The sequence below is a fragment of the Hirundo rustica genome, chromosome 5 (genome assembly GCF_015227805.2).
Source record: "Hirundo rustica isolate bHirRus1 chromosome 5, bHirRus1.pri.v3, whole genome shotgun sequence".
In the NCBI taxonomy this organism is placed as follows: Eukaryota; Metazoa; Chordata; class Aves; order Passeriformes; family Hirundinidae; genus Hirundo; species Hirundo rustica.
Window position 1 is genome coordinate 14660049 of NC_053454.1, and position 14601 is coordinate 14674649.

At 39.4% G+C, this 14601-nt stretch overlaps 1 protein-coding gene across 1 annotated transcript; it reads right to left on the reverse strand.

The window, feature by feature from the left end:
* Positions 1 to 1843: 1843 nt before the first annotated feature.
* On the reverse strand, positions 1844 to 2601 carry FGFBP1 (fibroblast growth factor binding protein 1). Its single transcript, XM_040065415.1, has one exon. It carries the CDS (start codon positions 2584 to 2586, stop codon positions 1870 to 1872), a length of 717 nt encoding a protein of 238 aa, XP_039921349.1. The 5' UTR covers positions 2587 to 2601; the 3' UTR covers positions 1844 to 1869.
* Between the last annotated feature and the right edge of the window lie 12000 nt (positions 2602 to 14601).

A 14601-nucleotide genomic window follows, 5' to 3' on the forward strand; every position in this document is an offset into this window, starting at 1 on the left:
GCTTCAGGCAACAAAGCCCTCACCAGTGCTCCAAGAGTAACAATAGCTAAGGTTAGGTAGCATTGGACATTTTCCAAAATATCTGGAGCAAGTAAGCCTCTTAAATCAGGCCTGCCCAGTGCTTTGGTTATAATCTGGAACTAATAGAAAGGTGTCTGTATACCACAGTAGACATTAATAATTAATTATTGCAGTGTTTGATTGCTTGGGCCAAATAAAGCTCCTAATAGTTCCTCTGCATTTTTGACTTATTAATGTGAAGGGGTATAGGCCAACACACAAAGTGTCTAGCAGTGACAATTTACCTTAAATTCCAGTATTTATGTAATAATGAAGAGGTGGTAGCTGTTTTCCCACCCTACTTGGCAGCAAAATGGCTGTGTCTTCCAGCCTCACTGTTAGTGTTAGTGTTGATTCCCCCTTTTTACTGGAATTTTTCTTGGCTGTGGGCACCAGTCCAACCAAATTGATCCTGCATGGCCTGCTTAGAGGCAGTGTTCGGGCACGCAGAGACTAGAATTTCAGTAAGAAGAATCTGCTTCTTTATTGACTTTTTTACTCAGTAAAATACGTCTGAATCCTTCTCAAACACAGTTTGACTGACTAATAGCAGCATCCCACATTCAACTCATAACTACCCATCTTAAAAATATTCTAGCAATGACATATTAACAGAAGGAAACAGGCTGTATTTTCTCAAGAGAGGGAATGCTAACTTAATTTGCTAGACATTATCAGGGAAACTGTTTTTCATAAAATTTCAAGTTCCCTCAAGTGGACCACTAGCAGAAGACCATACTTCTGTGCTCAGATCTACAAGAAAAGTATAAGTTGCATTTTACAGTTCTTCCAGCTGAATTTTCAAAAATTACCAAAGATCAGCTGTCATTATTTAGCTTTACATTTTCTAAAATCTTTGTTCTTGGAGTTTTGGGTGGGGTTTTTATATTGTGGTTTTTTGTTTGTTTGTTTATTTAACACAGATGAAGCATAACGAACAGAAAAATATTAGTGTCCTCCATACATAAAAATAAAAGAATATGGAATTTCAGAAAAACCCATGCAGGCAGTGTTGAATATAAGATCTTTATTTGTTGAATAAGGGATCTAGTCCTGGGCCTGTATACAAACTTGTATAACTCATTCTATGTTCATGTCTCTGTTTACCTACCAGAAAGTTTCTACAATGTGCTTCGGACTATAGGTAGGAGAAAAGAGGGAATTGATGTTTTCAAAGAGTTCTGACATCCTTTGGGAAGACTAAAAACTGAGTATTTGTACACATATTAACAAATCAGAAAATCTCATTGCCCTTCATTACTACAATGATTAAAATCTAACGATAATGTAGCACACCATCAAAAGCTGAAGTCTGCAAAGCTGCAGCAGTATTTTTATAACTATTTCATAAACAACACCTAGGTATTGTGAAAGGTCATTCTTTGACAAAGGTTTAGCACTTACAGAGAAATCTAGTAAAACACAGAGAGAGGGAGGAAATATTTTTAATGTATTTTGAAGTTTATTTTTCTTAATAATTTTTAGGTCAAAACCATTGTACATAACGAAGAAGTGCATGGCACTGAATTCATCACTTTGGCTAGCAGAGCTCAAAGAGGGCCAAGGAGATTTCTGATACACTTCTGCACAGAGTACGTAACATCCACTGGTAACACATCCAGCAATCTGTGGGCACATAACATCTATAACATCTTCAGATATGTTAGTCTGTTGTGTATATACAAAATCAGAAAAAATATATTCCTTCATGCTTATGTACACTATATAACATGAGAATAAAATCTGGAATGGTTTGCAGTAACTAAAAGAGACCAGACTTTCATGATCCAGTGCTTTGGAAACACTTCCTCAGCATCGTTTGTCTTGGACCATTGTGATAAAAAAGTTGCAGAAAGAAAGCAAGCTTTCTGGACAGTATTCCTCAGCCACCTTTTTCTGGTCAACGTAATCTACATCTTCGACACAGTCTTGAGGACTGTGTTCTAGCCTTTTTTCAGTCACAGAGGCATCTGCTGGAGTCTGAGCAACTTCTTTTGTGTGATGCATTGTGTTCTCTTTGGCAGGACCCACTGCTGTTAGTAGACTTGAGTGAGTCAACCTGAGGTGAGCACTTTGTGGGCCTTTCCTACATAATTTAGATTTTAGTACACTTTTAGGGTCTCGACAAATCTGCTTCTGCTTCTTTAGAGATCGGGAGACTTGTTTCCAGTAGGATTTCTGGTTTGCTGCATACTGTGCACAGCTAGAAGGGTCTCCAGAGAATTCACACCAGAACTCACTGTCACCATGCTTGCACTGTACGTGCACAGTAACAGCATTTGTGTCTGTCACTGACCAGGTGCACTCAGCATTTTCTTTGGTTTCAAACTTGCCTTTAGGAAATGATTTTCCTCCTTTTGACTTCTGCCCTTTTTCTTTTCCTTGGTTAGATTCCTTTTGGTTTTTTCCACCATGTTCTATGCCTTGTCTTCCCTTTTTTCTTTCCTTCTGTCTTTCACAGTTGGCTTGTAGCATCTGGGAGACCAGCATCAACACACAAAGGAGTCCAAAGCTTTTGATCTTCATGGTCTCTGTTCTGCTTTTTATCTGCCTTCAAAGAAAACAAACAAACAAACAAAATTATAAAAACATTTTCACTTAATGCTGTATTCCATTTGACAGTTGAAGCTTTTTAGACAGGGCATTGTACTGCCCTTTGGTACCTATTAAAGTAATGTTATCAGCAAAATTATCTGTCCTTTGTGTAAATAATACCTGGTTCAAATACCAATATGAATTATCCTTGTAAGAGGCTGTGGAGTAACTCTGAGTTACTTCATTATCTATGCAATGGGGAACAGAAGAATCACTGCCAGGACATGCTACTGCCCAGTGACTGAGCTACTTAAATTAAAATCCCTTCTGCAGTCAGAGAAGGAATTTGAACCTGGGATTTGTCAGTCTCAGATGGATATCTTACATTATAGCAATAAAACATTTGTTTCCACAATATCCCATTTTGCAAAATGACTCATAAGCATTTTTGACTCCAATCTCTGGTTACTCTTCAAAAAATATGCCAGACAGAAAGGAAACTGTTTGGTTCAAGTTGAGGAAAATAATTTTTTAGGTATCCTGAAAATCCTTGTAATTCACTGGTTATGCCAGTATTTCAAATATGCGCTGAAAAAAAAGTTATGGTTGTCTTTCCAGACAGGAAAAAGTAACTTGATGCATTCTTTTCCACCTTGACTGCTAAACAAACAGAACTACCTTTTGTCGTTGAAGATAACCTGCAATGTACTGGGCTGTGTTTAAAGCCACCAAATTCCAGGGATAAACGTGCAACCTCAGCTTTGAAATGTAGCTTGCTAGCAAATTATTATTAAGGTGATCCCGGCATCTGCACAGAGCATAATTATTTCTGTAGGTGTTTGCCTTTATAAAGCAGCTTTCAGGATCAGAGAGGGGTGTAAACTGGAATTTTGATTATTAAATCCCTAAATGTATTTTTTAGATGTTTCCATCATAGTTCTCTCTGTAGCCAAGTTTTTGTGTTAGAAAGCAGAAATGCATGTGCAGCCACGCTAATAAAGAATCTATTTCAACATTCAGTTATCTGCAAATATCTTTAGTTACACGAATACAGAATGTGGAATACACAGGTAGCAGCTTATGTGAGCAGGCTCTACTCAGTTCTTACTCGACTTGTTTCATGCCTTGTACTACACACAGATTTTCACTCCATAAACCCTCTTCAGGGGACCTGGTATGGTATTCACAGTTCTGTTGCAAACACAGCAAATGATAACATTAAAATGGGTAACGATTTGACGGTAGCCTTCTGCTGCAAGTGGAAGAGTCAGTAAGATAACTAAAGTAAGATGACTTAAACACATACCTTGCAGAGGGCTCGGAGACACCCAGACGCGACTCCTGATGCAATTCCCCTCTTTCAAAGGAGTCGGAGCTCGCTGGGAGAGGAGCGCGGTGTTTATAAAGGCAGGGACACACCTTCGTGTCTCTACAAAGACTGTTACAACACAATAGGATACTTCAGTGCCATGTTCGCTTACCTCTGACACACCTCCCTGGAAAAGTGCCAGTTCTCATTCTTAGTACGAAAAACGTGCCCGGCTACAGGGGTGACAAGGTGAGTTTGCGTAATTTAGGTGTTCCTTTAGCCAAGTCCTTCCTTCCTCTTAAACAATACGAACTTTTTTCAGATCAAGAGCTTCTCTAAATATATATTTTTTTTTTTTTTTTTTTTTTTACCAGCTATTGAGGGATGTATCCTGCAATGCCCTCAGCATGTTGCACTATCATTGTGTTTAGCAGAATTTGATGATGATAATGAAAACAATTCCACAAAGAATTTCAAAGTTACCTTTTGAACTTTTTTTACCCCGTGTCACAAAAAATGGTATTGAAGAGCTTCAAATACCCCAAATAAGTACCTATTTGAGTAGTAAGGAATTCCAGTCCAGAGGGGAGCCACTAAGTTGATCAGAGGGCACCTCTCCTGTGAATACAGACTGAGGCAGGCAAGTCAACCTGGAGAAGAGAAGGCTCCAGTGAGATTTTCCAGCAGCCTTTCAGTACCTAAAGGGGGTCTACAAGAAAGCCGGGGAGGACTTTGTACAAGGCGTGTAGTGATAAGACAAGGGCTAATGGCTTTAAACTGAAAGAGGTTAGGATTAGATGAAATATAAGGAAGAAATTTTTTTTATGATGAGGGTGGCAAGACCCTGGAGAGGTTACCCTGAGAGGTTGTGGACTTCTCATCCCTGGAAATGTTCAAAGTCAGGCTGGATGGGGCCCTGAGCAAACTGGTCTAGTGGAAGTTTCCCTGTCCATGGCAGGTGGTTGGAGCTAGATGTTATCTAAAGGTCCCTTCCAATCCAAACCATTCAAGGATTCTCTGATTATATGGCTGCATTTAGGACAGTGTTCATAAGCACGAAACTCAGAAACAAATTCAAACTCCTGCAGAATTAGTGACAGAGAGGTCTAAGGTTCAGCTGCACAGCAATGATCTATGTTCCCCCCTCTGCCAACTTTTGTGTGTGTAAAGGTGTGGGTTACATCATGAGTGCTCATTACAGGACCAGATTGAAAGAAAAAGCATTAAGTAAATCTAAAAACAGAGCTGGGCATAAGCATCCCTCTTTGTAGCTTAGCTGCTTCAGGTGGTTTTACTGAAGAATTGTGAGGCATTTGTTGTGTATGCTCGGAGAATATCTGAATAAAAGAAGGATAGAAGAAAAGAGAAAAGCAGAAACTGGTGCAAGATATAGACAGATTACAGAAAAAGAGCTCTTTGGTTCTTTCCCATCCAACGTGAATGGAATGATACAAAGGGACAGAGCTATATGCAAGGCATTGTCTAGACTGGTTTAGCAATGAGGAGACTGTTAACTTTCTTTAAAAAAAATCACGAACAAAAATTAAGAAGAAAAAGTGCAATTCTGCAGCACATGCAGGACAGAATTGTGGAGATGAGGATGCATTTATTTGAAATCCAAATGGTTTGATCTGTATATCAGGACTATCTCCTAAGACATGTCTGCTTTTTGATCGAGTTCAGCCATCAGATGTGTCTTGTGCACTTTTGGTTGGCATGAGTATGTAAGAAACTCATTGCAACAGGCGACTAAATGTGACAGATTTGTAGTTAACACTGGCAAGGGATGATGCATTAGGGGCAGGGATAACTCAGGGATCAGAAAATATATAAGAATGTGTGGTGGAAGGAAATCAGAGAGGTAGGACAATATAAGAGTAAGTAAGGGAGGCACTGTCATGCTCAGGAATCCTAAACTAATGCCACATAGTAGGTACAGTACCCTCTGAAATATTTAGTATTTAGCTGGGATCCTCAAAACTGTGCAGCTGCATTACTGTGTCTGTGTGCTGTAGCTAATGAGGCTCTCATCAGGACTAATTACTCTGGGGACACCACAAAGCCAAAGGGCCATGCTAACCTCATGTTCTGGTACTAATTTAGGTAGAGTTTTAACGTGCCTGATTGCTTGGGTAATGTCTTGGTTTGAAAAGACAGGTTTCTGCTAAGGAGAGGCAGGCCTCTCTAGGAAATGAGGAATTCAAATCCTTCCCTCAGTGTTATTATAATTTGGAAGATTAAAAAAAAACTTTTCAGTCAGAGCTATGGGGAAAAGGAGTAACAGTCCTTTACCAGTAAATATAACAGGACAGACAAAAAACCAACAGCAATTATAACAATAGTAGAACAGAACCAAGAACCCCGAGGGCACACGGTGGAAGCTCCGGCGCTGATGGCTGGAAGCCGGGCGCGGTGGGCTGTCCTCCGCAGGCAGGGGGTGTCCTCGGCAGGCAGAGGTGGCAGTGCCGGAGAAGCCGCAGCGGCGGGACCCGGGCTGACCCAAAATCCAGCAGGACAGTGGAGAAACTCCGAATTCCTGGGTGCTCCAACAGATGGTAAAATTCCCAGGGCCAGACTCCTCCATTAACCGTGGACTCCAGCAGCCAGCCGTGGCCCGATCCGTGCTCCCCGGAAGACTCAGAGCCGTGAGACCACCACCCTCAGCTCTCCCCGGAGCTTTCTCCCTCCCCCAAAACTAAGTGATCAGCTTCCTTTGTCCAGGTTAAGCACTCTCTAACTATCAGTATTTAGTCTCCTAGCAACTTGGGATGGGGGGGAAAAATTCTACAGGAAACTTAACCCTCAACAGGTAAACATACTATAAATTGAAATATTTTGACAGATGAGGGTAAAGGTTTAGCTATAAGAGCTTTGAGCAAGCTGGTCTTTTGTCAAGGAGCTGACAAAGACAAAACCTTCTCCAAACCACCAAGACATGCCTTCCTACTGTGGCTGAACTATGTCTTCAGACAGGTGAGAGAGGAAGGTTACAAGTAGGTAAAAACCATGGGAAATGTGACTGAGCACATGATTTACAGGAAGGAGCAATGTGTTCCTATTCCAGCTCTGTCACAATCTATCTCAGAGACATTCACGAGGAAATACCAGATAGTCTTCACCTGGAAAGGGTAAAGAATATCTGACATCTCCTAGTGACTATCTTATGGATTGTGTTGCAATGATTTTTTTGTCAGTGTTTACAAAATGCATTTATTGGTAAAACCAGCCACAAGGTATTGAAAATATTTAAGCACTCCACCATTTATCACTTCCAAAATTCCTGGTTTTGATAGCTTTGACAAGCAAAATAAGTTTCAATGTCAATCTCTGTTCAGTTGCCCCCTTGTCAATAGGACTTATCAACCTGGTCCTACTACTTCATAAAAATGGGGAGGACAGGCAAAGAAAAGGCTGCAAAAGTGAAGAGCTGCTTTCTGCTGCTTTGGCACTCCCTCCCCGAGGTTGTGGCAAGCCAGACATTTCAGCTCTTCCTGTCTTTAGTGTGAAGAAGCTCCTGTAGAGAATTCTGCACTCAGGTGTTTGTTGACACGAGCCTATCATCTTTGAGATAATCTGTCTTGAGCCATCTGGAGCTCTTGCCTGACCTGCTTAGATGATTTCAAAATCTCAGTAAACTAAGATTTACATATTTAGATGCATAAAAAACAGCCTCAAACTATGGATGTTGGTCTGGACATCAGGCAGTTTTATTGTTATGCCCTCAGAATATCTTTTTGGTTTGTTTTGTTATCATTAGATAAGAACTGATATTTTGTGTATGTCTTCTACCTTCCTAGGCATATAATACATATGCATCCTGTACCTCAGAAATCCTTCTGGGGGCTGTCCTAACAGGTGATCAGAACAATCACTTCCTTCTATTTTCACCCTGAAAAGAAAGTATGCAAAATTAAAGTATGAGTTCAATTTCTTAAATGCTTAATTGGCATCTAATTGCCAACAAAAAGCTTCTGCAACGACCTGTTTGTGATATGATTTCCAAAAAAGCATTTTTTCCTCTCATGCACATTTTCAAGTTGACCTTAGTTGTGCCCTTTGCTGAGCTGAAATGCTGTTTGCTTGTAAACTGCACATACAGTTTTGCCATAGAGCAAACCATGCAGACAATTCATCAAAACACAAATTGATCCATGCAACAAATGGCAAACTTGAACAGCTAATTTGGCAAGGTAAAACTTATGGAGAGCTGTTTAGTTATTAAAATAAAAAGGCATAGTAAAAAAATTGGCAACACCAGCAAATAAAGGTAGTAACTGAGAATTACAAATATGAATACCCAAATCCCAGTGTAAATTCTGTATGGAAAATCTCAGTCTGGAGATACTCCTGTGCCTTTTGACTGAAACTTCAGACAGGTAATTAGCATCTTTAGTTTTTCATCAGAACTGCTATAATTAGTTATAATACTGTTATAATTAAATCAATAATTAAGTTTAATAATAAGAGGGTTTTTTTTCCTTATTCCTAGCTATGATTCATTGGTTTGGAAGAAACATAGTATTTTATCGGTTATTTCTTATTACTGCTTAAATATTATCCACATAGATGTATTTTTTATATAGGAAATTATTATCATACTGTTAGTTGCAGTGGTGCATTATTTGCAAACTGCAGTTTCTTGTGGTGTTGTCTCTGTGACATCAAGAGGCTCCTGTTCATTCATGGCTTTTTCCTCACAGAATAAAACCTAAATTTTACATACAAACAGTAAAACCTTAATTTAATTTATGAATAGTAAATGGTTGATTGAACTCCTTTGACACCTAAAAATAGGGCTTCATAGAATATCAGCTATTTGTCAGTCATATGTGTGGACAACAGAATGTTCTTCTCTGTGCAAACGCTCAGGCAGAGCAAATTAAAACAGATCCAGCATAAATGATGTGAAGAGCTACTTACATTTCAAATTAAGGTCCATCAGCACTGTCCTGCAGCAGTCAAGCAATTTTTGGTGTATAGGTACACGCATCATCAATATGGAATTCTTACTGTAATTAAAACAAAGTAGCCTGTTCTTATGCTGTTCGCTAAGAAAATATAATTAGGCACAGGCTATAGGTGTACATCATTTCTCTAGGAATACCTGCTGAAAGACTAAGTGTGTTAATTAACAGATGTAGCAGTCTCACCTCTGCCTGCCAGTGCAATAACCTTTTTACAGTGACTGTGGGCTGTTCTCTGGCACGGCATTCCCATCCCTGGGTAAACAAGCTCCAGGCAGGGAACTTGTAACTTGATTTCCTTCTTGATTGTGTGAGGTAAGGATTTACAAAAGACAGTAAGCTATCAGCCCTGAGTGCTGCAGCGTTTTGACACAGCAACAAAATATTTGTCACACAGGCAGTGACACCATCACCAGTTCTTCTGCATCTCTCTGCCTGTGCCCAGCACTCCAGAAGAATATTCCATAGCCTATTGGCCTTCCTCTGGAAGTGGCTGTTTAATTTAAAATGTAGTGATGGTTTCAGTGCACTGAGATCTGCTAACTAATTATTCTACATGGAGGCACAGTTATTTGAAAGAAGTGGAAGCAAACTCATCAGTGAACAATTTTCAGTTACTTCTGACCTGGGGTTAAATTCATATTAGTTAAATAAATATGAAAAAAGGTCATCAGGTTCTCTCTGTCGAGTCTTTAATACTGTCTTATTATTTCACAAGCTGGCCAAAACTGACAACTGAATTTGGCAGAATAGCATCCAAATGAAAACTAATATCATGAAACCCAAATAAAAAGAAACAAACACTAGTTAATTCAAACAAGCATTTGCTGTAAGTTAATCACAGAACAACAGAAATCAAATGACTGCTTTATATTTTAAGCTAATAAAAAAAGAACACTTTACAAGGTTAAATAGCAAGGTTACTTTATAGCAAACTCCAGTTCATGCAGAGGTTCACATTTGCATTTAAGAACTATATTCCTAAAACATTAGTCAACTGCGTGAACACTGCTGCTTCATGCAGTGGTTATCTCTAAGTGAAACTAAGTTTGATCATTTTATCCATCAATTGTAACTCTAGTATTACTGTTTACCTTCTTCAGCTATGAAGTCAGTGGTTTTATTTGTGTGTTTCTTTATTCACAAGATGAACTATGTTGGCAACATTCTGATTAAAACCTCCTGACGTTCTCCACCACCGAGGTTCTGTTCAGCAGAGGTTCAGCCCTCTTGGCTCCCAGCTCCTGCGCGGCCGTCAGCAGCTGTGAATCTGTTTCTGACCTGCTCACTGGACACACTGTCACGGGCAGCCACGAAAAGCAGAGTTTGCTTTCAGCAAAGCAGAGCATTGCTTTATCTCTGTAGGCAAGGCCAGCAGCGTTTTCACAAAAATACAAGCTCTTTTGACTAACTCAAGCAGATCCAAGCTCGTGATAGAGGAATGTTCCTGAAATAATGAGGAAATTCATCTTGTTTAATGAGAAAATACAGAGAAAAATACACATATTATACAGAAGACCCAAAATTTTGACACTAAATCAAGTTTACAAAGTGTTTCACCTTGGCAGGAGGAGGCCCTCTGAATTCAAACAAGGGAAATTTGAGATGTCTCCTCTACCTTAATTTTATTGTGAAAGTATGTCAGGCCAACCTTAGAGAAAGTTTTCCTTGACTTTGAAACAATTCCAAGAAGTATTAATATTTGCCATTAAATAAACATGACTGCCCTCTTTTATACAGGATGTTAAATGCTGATGCCATGATAAAAATAATTGTTAGTATACAAGACACAAGAGCTGGAGGTAAACACATCCAAATCTAAGCAGACCCTAAGATTTTGATTGCTTCTGATAATGCTACAGGAACACCAAATAAGAGATAGTACTTGATAGATAAAAAACCTCACAACTGCTTTTTCTTCTTCTGTAGGATTTATCTTTCACAGAATAGAGGGGATACATTTTATATAAAAAGAAAAAATCTCAAAATAAAAATAACATGAAATAAAAGGATACTAGACTGAAATGTGTTTCATACTGACCTTTCCAGTATCAGTAAGAACTTATCCTCAAAACCTGAATTTGCTTATTTGCATTTACTTTTGGCTCTAGTACAAGTTAATCACTTCTCTACCTTAAGCAGAGCTAAGGATTCTCCAAGAACAGTCATTTCAAAGTCTTGTAGTTTAATTTGAGCAGGCTGGCTGCTAGATTTATTAGCATAGATTCAGGATATTCAGGACACGCTCAAGTTGGTTTGGCAGCCAGGGGAAAAGGCTATTGACTAATTGCTGTCTTAGTCTGCTAAGACTTTCAGAGCTTAGAGCAACACAACTCTGTCTGACCAGAAGAGCTTCAGAAATACCATCAGACAAAGGATGGATCTCTCACAGAGAGATGAAGTGAGTAAAATGACAAAACGGTGCCATGGTAAATTACTGACTGCCTTTAGTCTTCTCAGGGTAATTGCAAGTCATGCATAACTTATGAGAAGGCAGAAATGGACACATTGCACAAAATCATCAGACAGTATCACTAGAACATGAGGGATTGTCCTGTCTGCCATAAGCACTGAGCCTGATGCTCCAGCCTCTTCCAGCTCTCATGAGTGCCTGAGTTCTCTTTAAAACACTTCAGCAAAAAAGTACCCAGGTGCTTCCAGCTGAAGGGCAGAAAAACATTTTTGCATTAAGACAATACTTGTAGAGTTACTTCAGGAGGATGACGGTAAGAAATGAGATTCAGCCCTCTTCTAGTTATAATCCACCTTCTCATGAAGGTAAGATTTATTTTTCTTAGTGGGAATTTTAAATTACTTAGGTATTTGTTCTATGGTTTTTTGTGATGTATGCACTGGTCAATACTGAATTACTTCGTGTAGAAATACTAATTTCTACTAATTTCTTATACGGCAGAAATACTGATTAATCCTGCCTAGGTGAAGGGAACCAAGAGCAGCAAAGGGTTACAGTATGGAACATTTCAAATACTGACTAGATCAGTGGTGAAATTCTTCCACACTGTGATGTTATTGCAAAGTGACACAGGATCAACACGAGAGGAGTTGAAGACAGAGTATGCACAGGCCAAGGTGTGGTATATTAGAGAGACATTCTTCCCTAGCTGTTGACAACTTCTTTTGAGGCTGTGTCTGGGCTTCTGTAAACCACATATAATCTGAACCTTTTACTTTCAGAAATCAAAGACACTTGGATTTCCTTTCTAGTTTTTCTCTAATGCCTGGTCAGAGTACATGGACTTTCAAAAGTCTGGTAATTGTATCAGTGATAACTCTGGTCTTCATCTACTGTCATGACTCTTTCCATAAAGCTGAAATCTGTAAATAAATTAAGCTGTACCAATAAATATACATGTGCATATATAATATAATATAATATAATATAATATAATATAATATAATATAATATAATACAATACAATATGCATTGAATAATTTCTTTCTTTCTTTCTGTTATGGTAATTAATATTAATGATTTTATTTGTATAGTTGTCAAAAAGACCGGTGCATATTCTGTATGGAGAGAGAAGAATGGATGGTTCCACCTTGACTAAGAAACTATACTGCATAAACTCTTATGAGTTTATCACTGCCTTATAATTTTGTGCAGTTTAGCACTGGTTCCAAGAACAGCAAGATGTTTCTAGCACTTGCTATGGAATAAAGATTCATTTTACTTACACTTTTTAAGTACAGTGGGAAAATGGAAACAGGAACCAAGAGATTTTTCCAGGAAAAGGAAACCTGGAAAGAGGAATGAAAAACCAGGGACTTTATTATGTCGGAAACTGTGCTGGGTCTGGCTGGGATGGATTTAACTTTTTATAGCAGCCCATATGTTGCTGTGTTTAAATATGTGACTGGGACAGTGCTAATAACACATTACCATGTTTTAGCTGTCACTGAACAGCACAAAGGCCTTCTCTGGTTCTCACTGTGCCCCCTCTCCAGCAAGGCTGGGGGTGTGCCAGAGGTGGGGAAGGACAGGACAGCTGACCCCAGCTGACCACAGGGATATTCCATGCTGTTTGACAGTGCACACAGCACCGAAACTGGGGGTTGTCCTTCCAGAGCAACTCCAACTTGGAGACTTAGTGGGCACCAGCCTGCTTGGGGGAGGTGTGAAGTAAATGCCTTTGCATCTCTTGCTGCTGTTTCTCCCCTTTCCCCTTCACTTATTATAATGTATTTATCTCTACCCCCATTCTTTCCTCTCTATTTCTCTCCCAGTTCTCTCCTCCATCCCACTGGAGAGAGCAAGTGAGTGGCTGTGGGAGGCTTCACTGATGTCTGGGGTGACCCATCACAGAGACCTAAATCCTGCAAATAATTAATAGGATTTTTTTTTTTTTTTTTCCCAGTGCATTCCAGATGGAAAGGAACAAATACAGAACTTTTCTGTCAGTAAAAATACCGATGTCCAAGTTACATTGACACTGCCTTGGCTCCTAACTCCCACAGCAGTTATCCCAGCAAAGACAACAAGAAGGTGCAGTCACAGTTGTGACAACTATTTGACTGAGTTAGACTATTACTTCTTTAGAAGAAGCTATTTCAGCTACACAGAAAAAGTTGTCTTGGGCTATGCCTCCACAGGCATGTCAGCCCCAAAGTGGGACCTGTCCACTGACAGGAGTAGCCACAGAGTGAATCCTCCATGATTCTTGGGTTATCCTTGAAACACAGTATAAGCTGTGAGGCTCTGGAGCTCACATCTGGAAGGGGCTCAGAAAACTCCTGCTGAAAGCTCAGCCAGTCAGGAGAATGACCACAGAGGTCTGCACTTCACAGCTGCTCTCTGGGCTGGCAGTTCTCAGCATTTCCACATCTGGCACAACCCTCTGAAGGCACAGGGGAAGGACAAAGGAAATGGAAAAATCTTATTTGCCATTTTCATTTTAGTGATCTCAGCAGGTTCAGGTATGTAGTGAATAGAAGCCAAAGTAAAAAATAAAGAGGTTTCTTGATCTGTGTTTCCAAGTTCTAGTGCTACTTGTCATGGTTAGCAAAAGCTGAAAGGATGCACATACCTCAACATTTATGATGGATTTGGGGGTTGTTCAGTTAACCTGGAGAAGATAAGACGTCTCTGACGTGTTTTTTTCTGGGATCATTTCTAACTCTACGGCTCCTCCATGTGGAGACCATCAACAGACAAGAAAATATTAATCCTAAACATTAGGTATTAATACATTTTAATGGTTTTGCAGAGAACTAGCAATAATATAAATATTTAAGACTTTTTTTTAGAATAATTCAGTCCTGTTCAGCCAGAATTTCTCTGAAAATGAGTGGAAAGCAGTGCATCAGAATGTCACTGCTGAAGGTGTAGCATTACATTTCCAATTCTAGTTTAAACTACCACTTTCCCCTCTGATATCACATGAATTGCACCAAGTAACCTTTTACTTATTTTTATTTCTATTTGTCCTTCTGTGCCTGTAGAGGAATCTCACAACTAAATCCTACTTCATGCCATCAGGGAATTCAGAGATTTTTCTCCTGTACATGGGTAAAGAGGACCTAAGACCTTGTTAATGAACCTGCTGGCTGGGAGCAGGGCTGAAAGCTGTATCTATTAAGGAACAGCCTTTCCATAGCCACTTCCCACTTTGCCTGTCCACAGCCTTCAGAAGCAGAGTCCTAGACTATTTAACACAGTCTTTAATTACTAGATAGTATTATATGTGTATTATGGATGACACAGTCCAAATA

Bases quoted from the DNA above. Each gene is read 5' to 3' on its own strand.
- FGFBP1 (XM_040065415.1), bottom strand. From the start codon at position 2,586: ATGAAGATCAAAAGCTTTGGACTCCTTTGTGTGTTGATGCTGGTCTCC.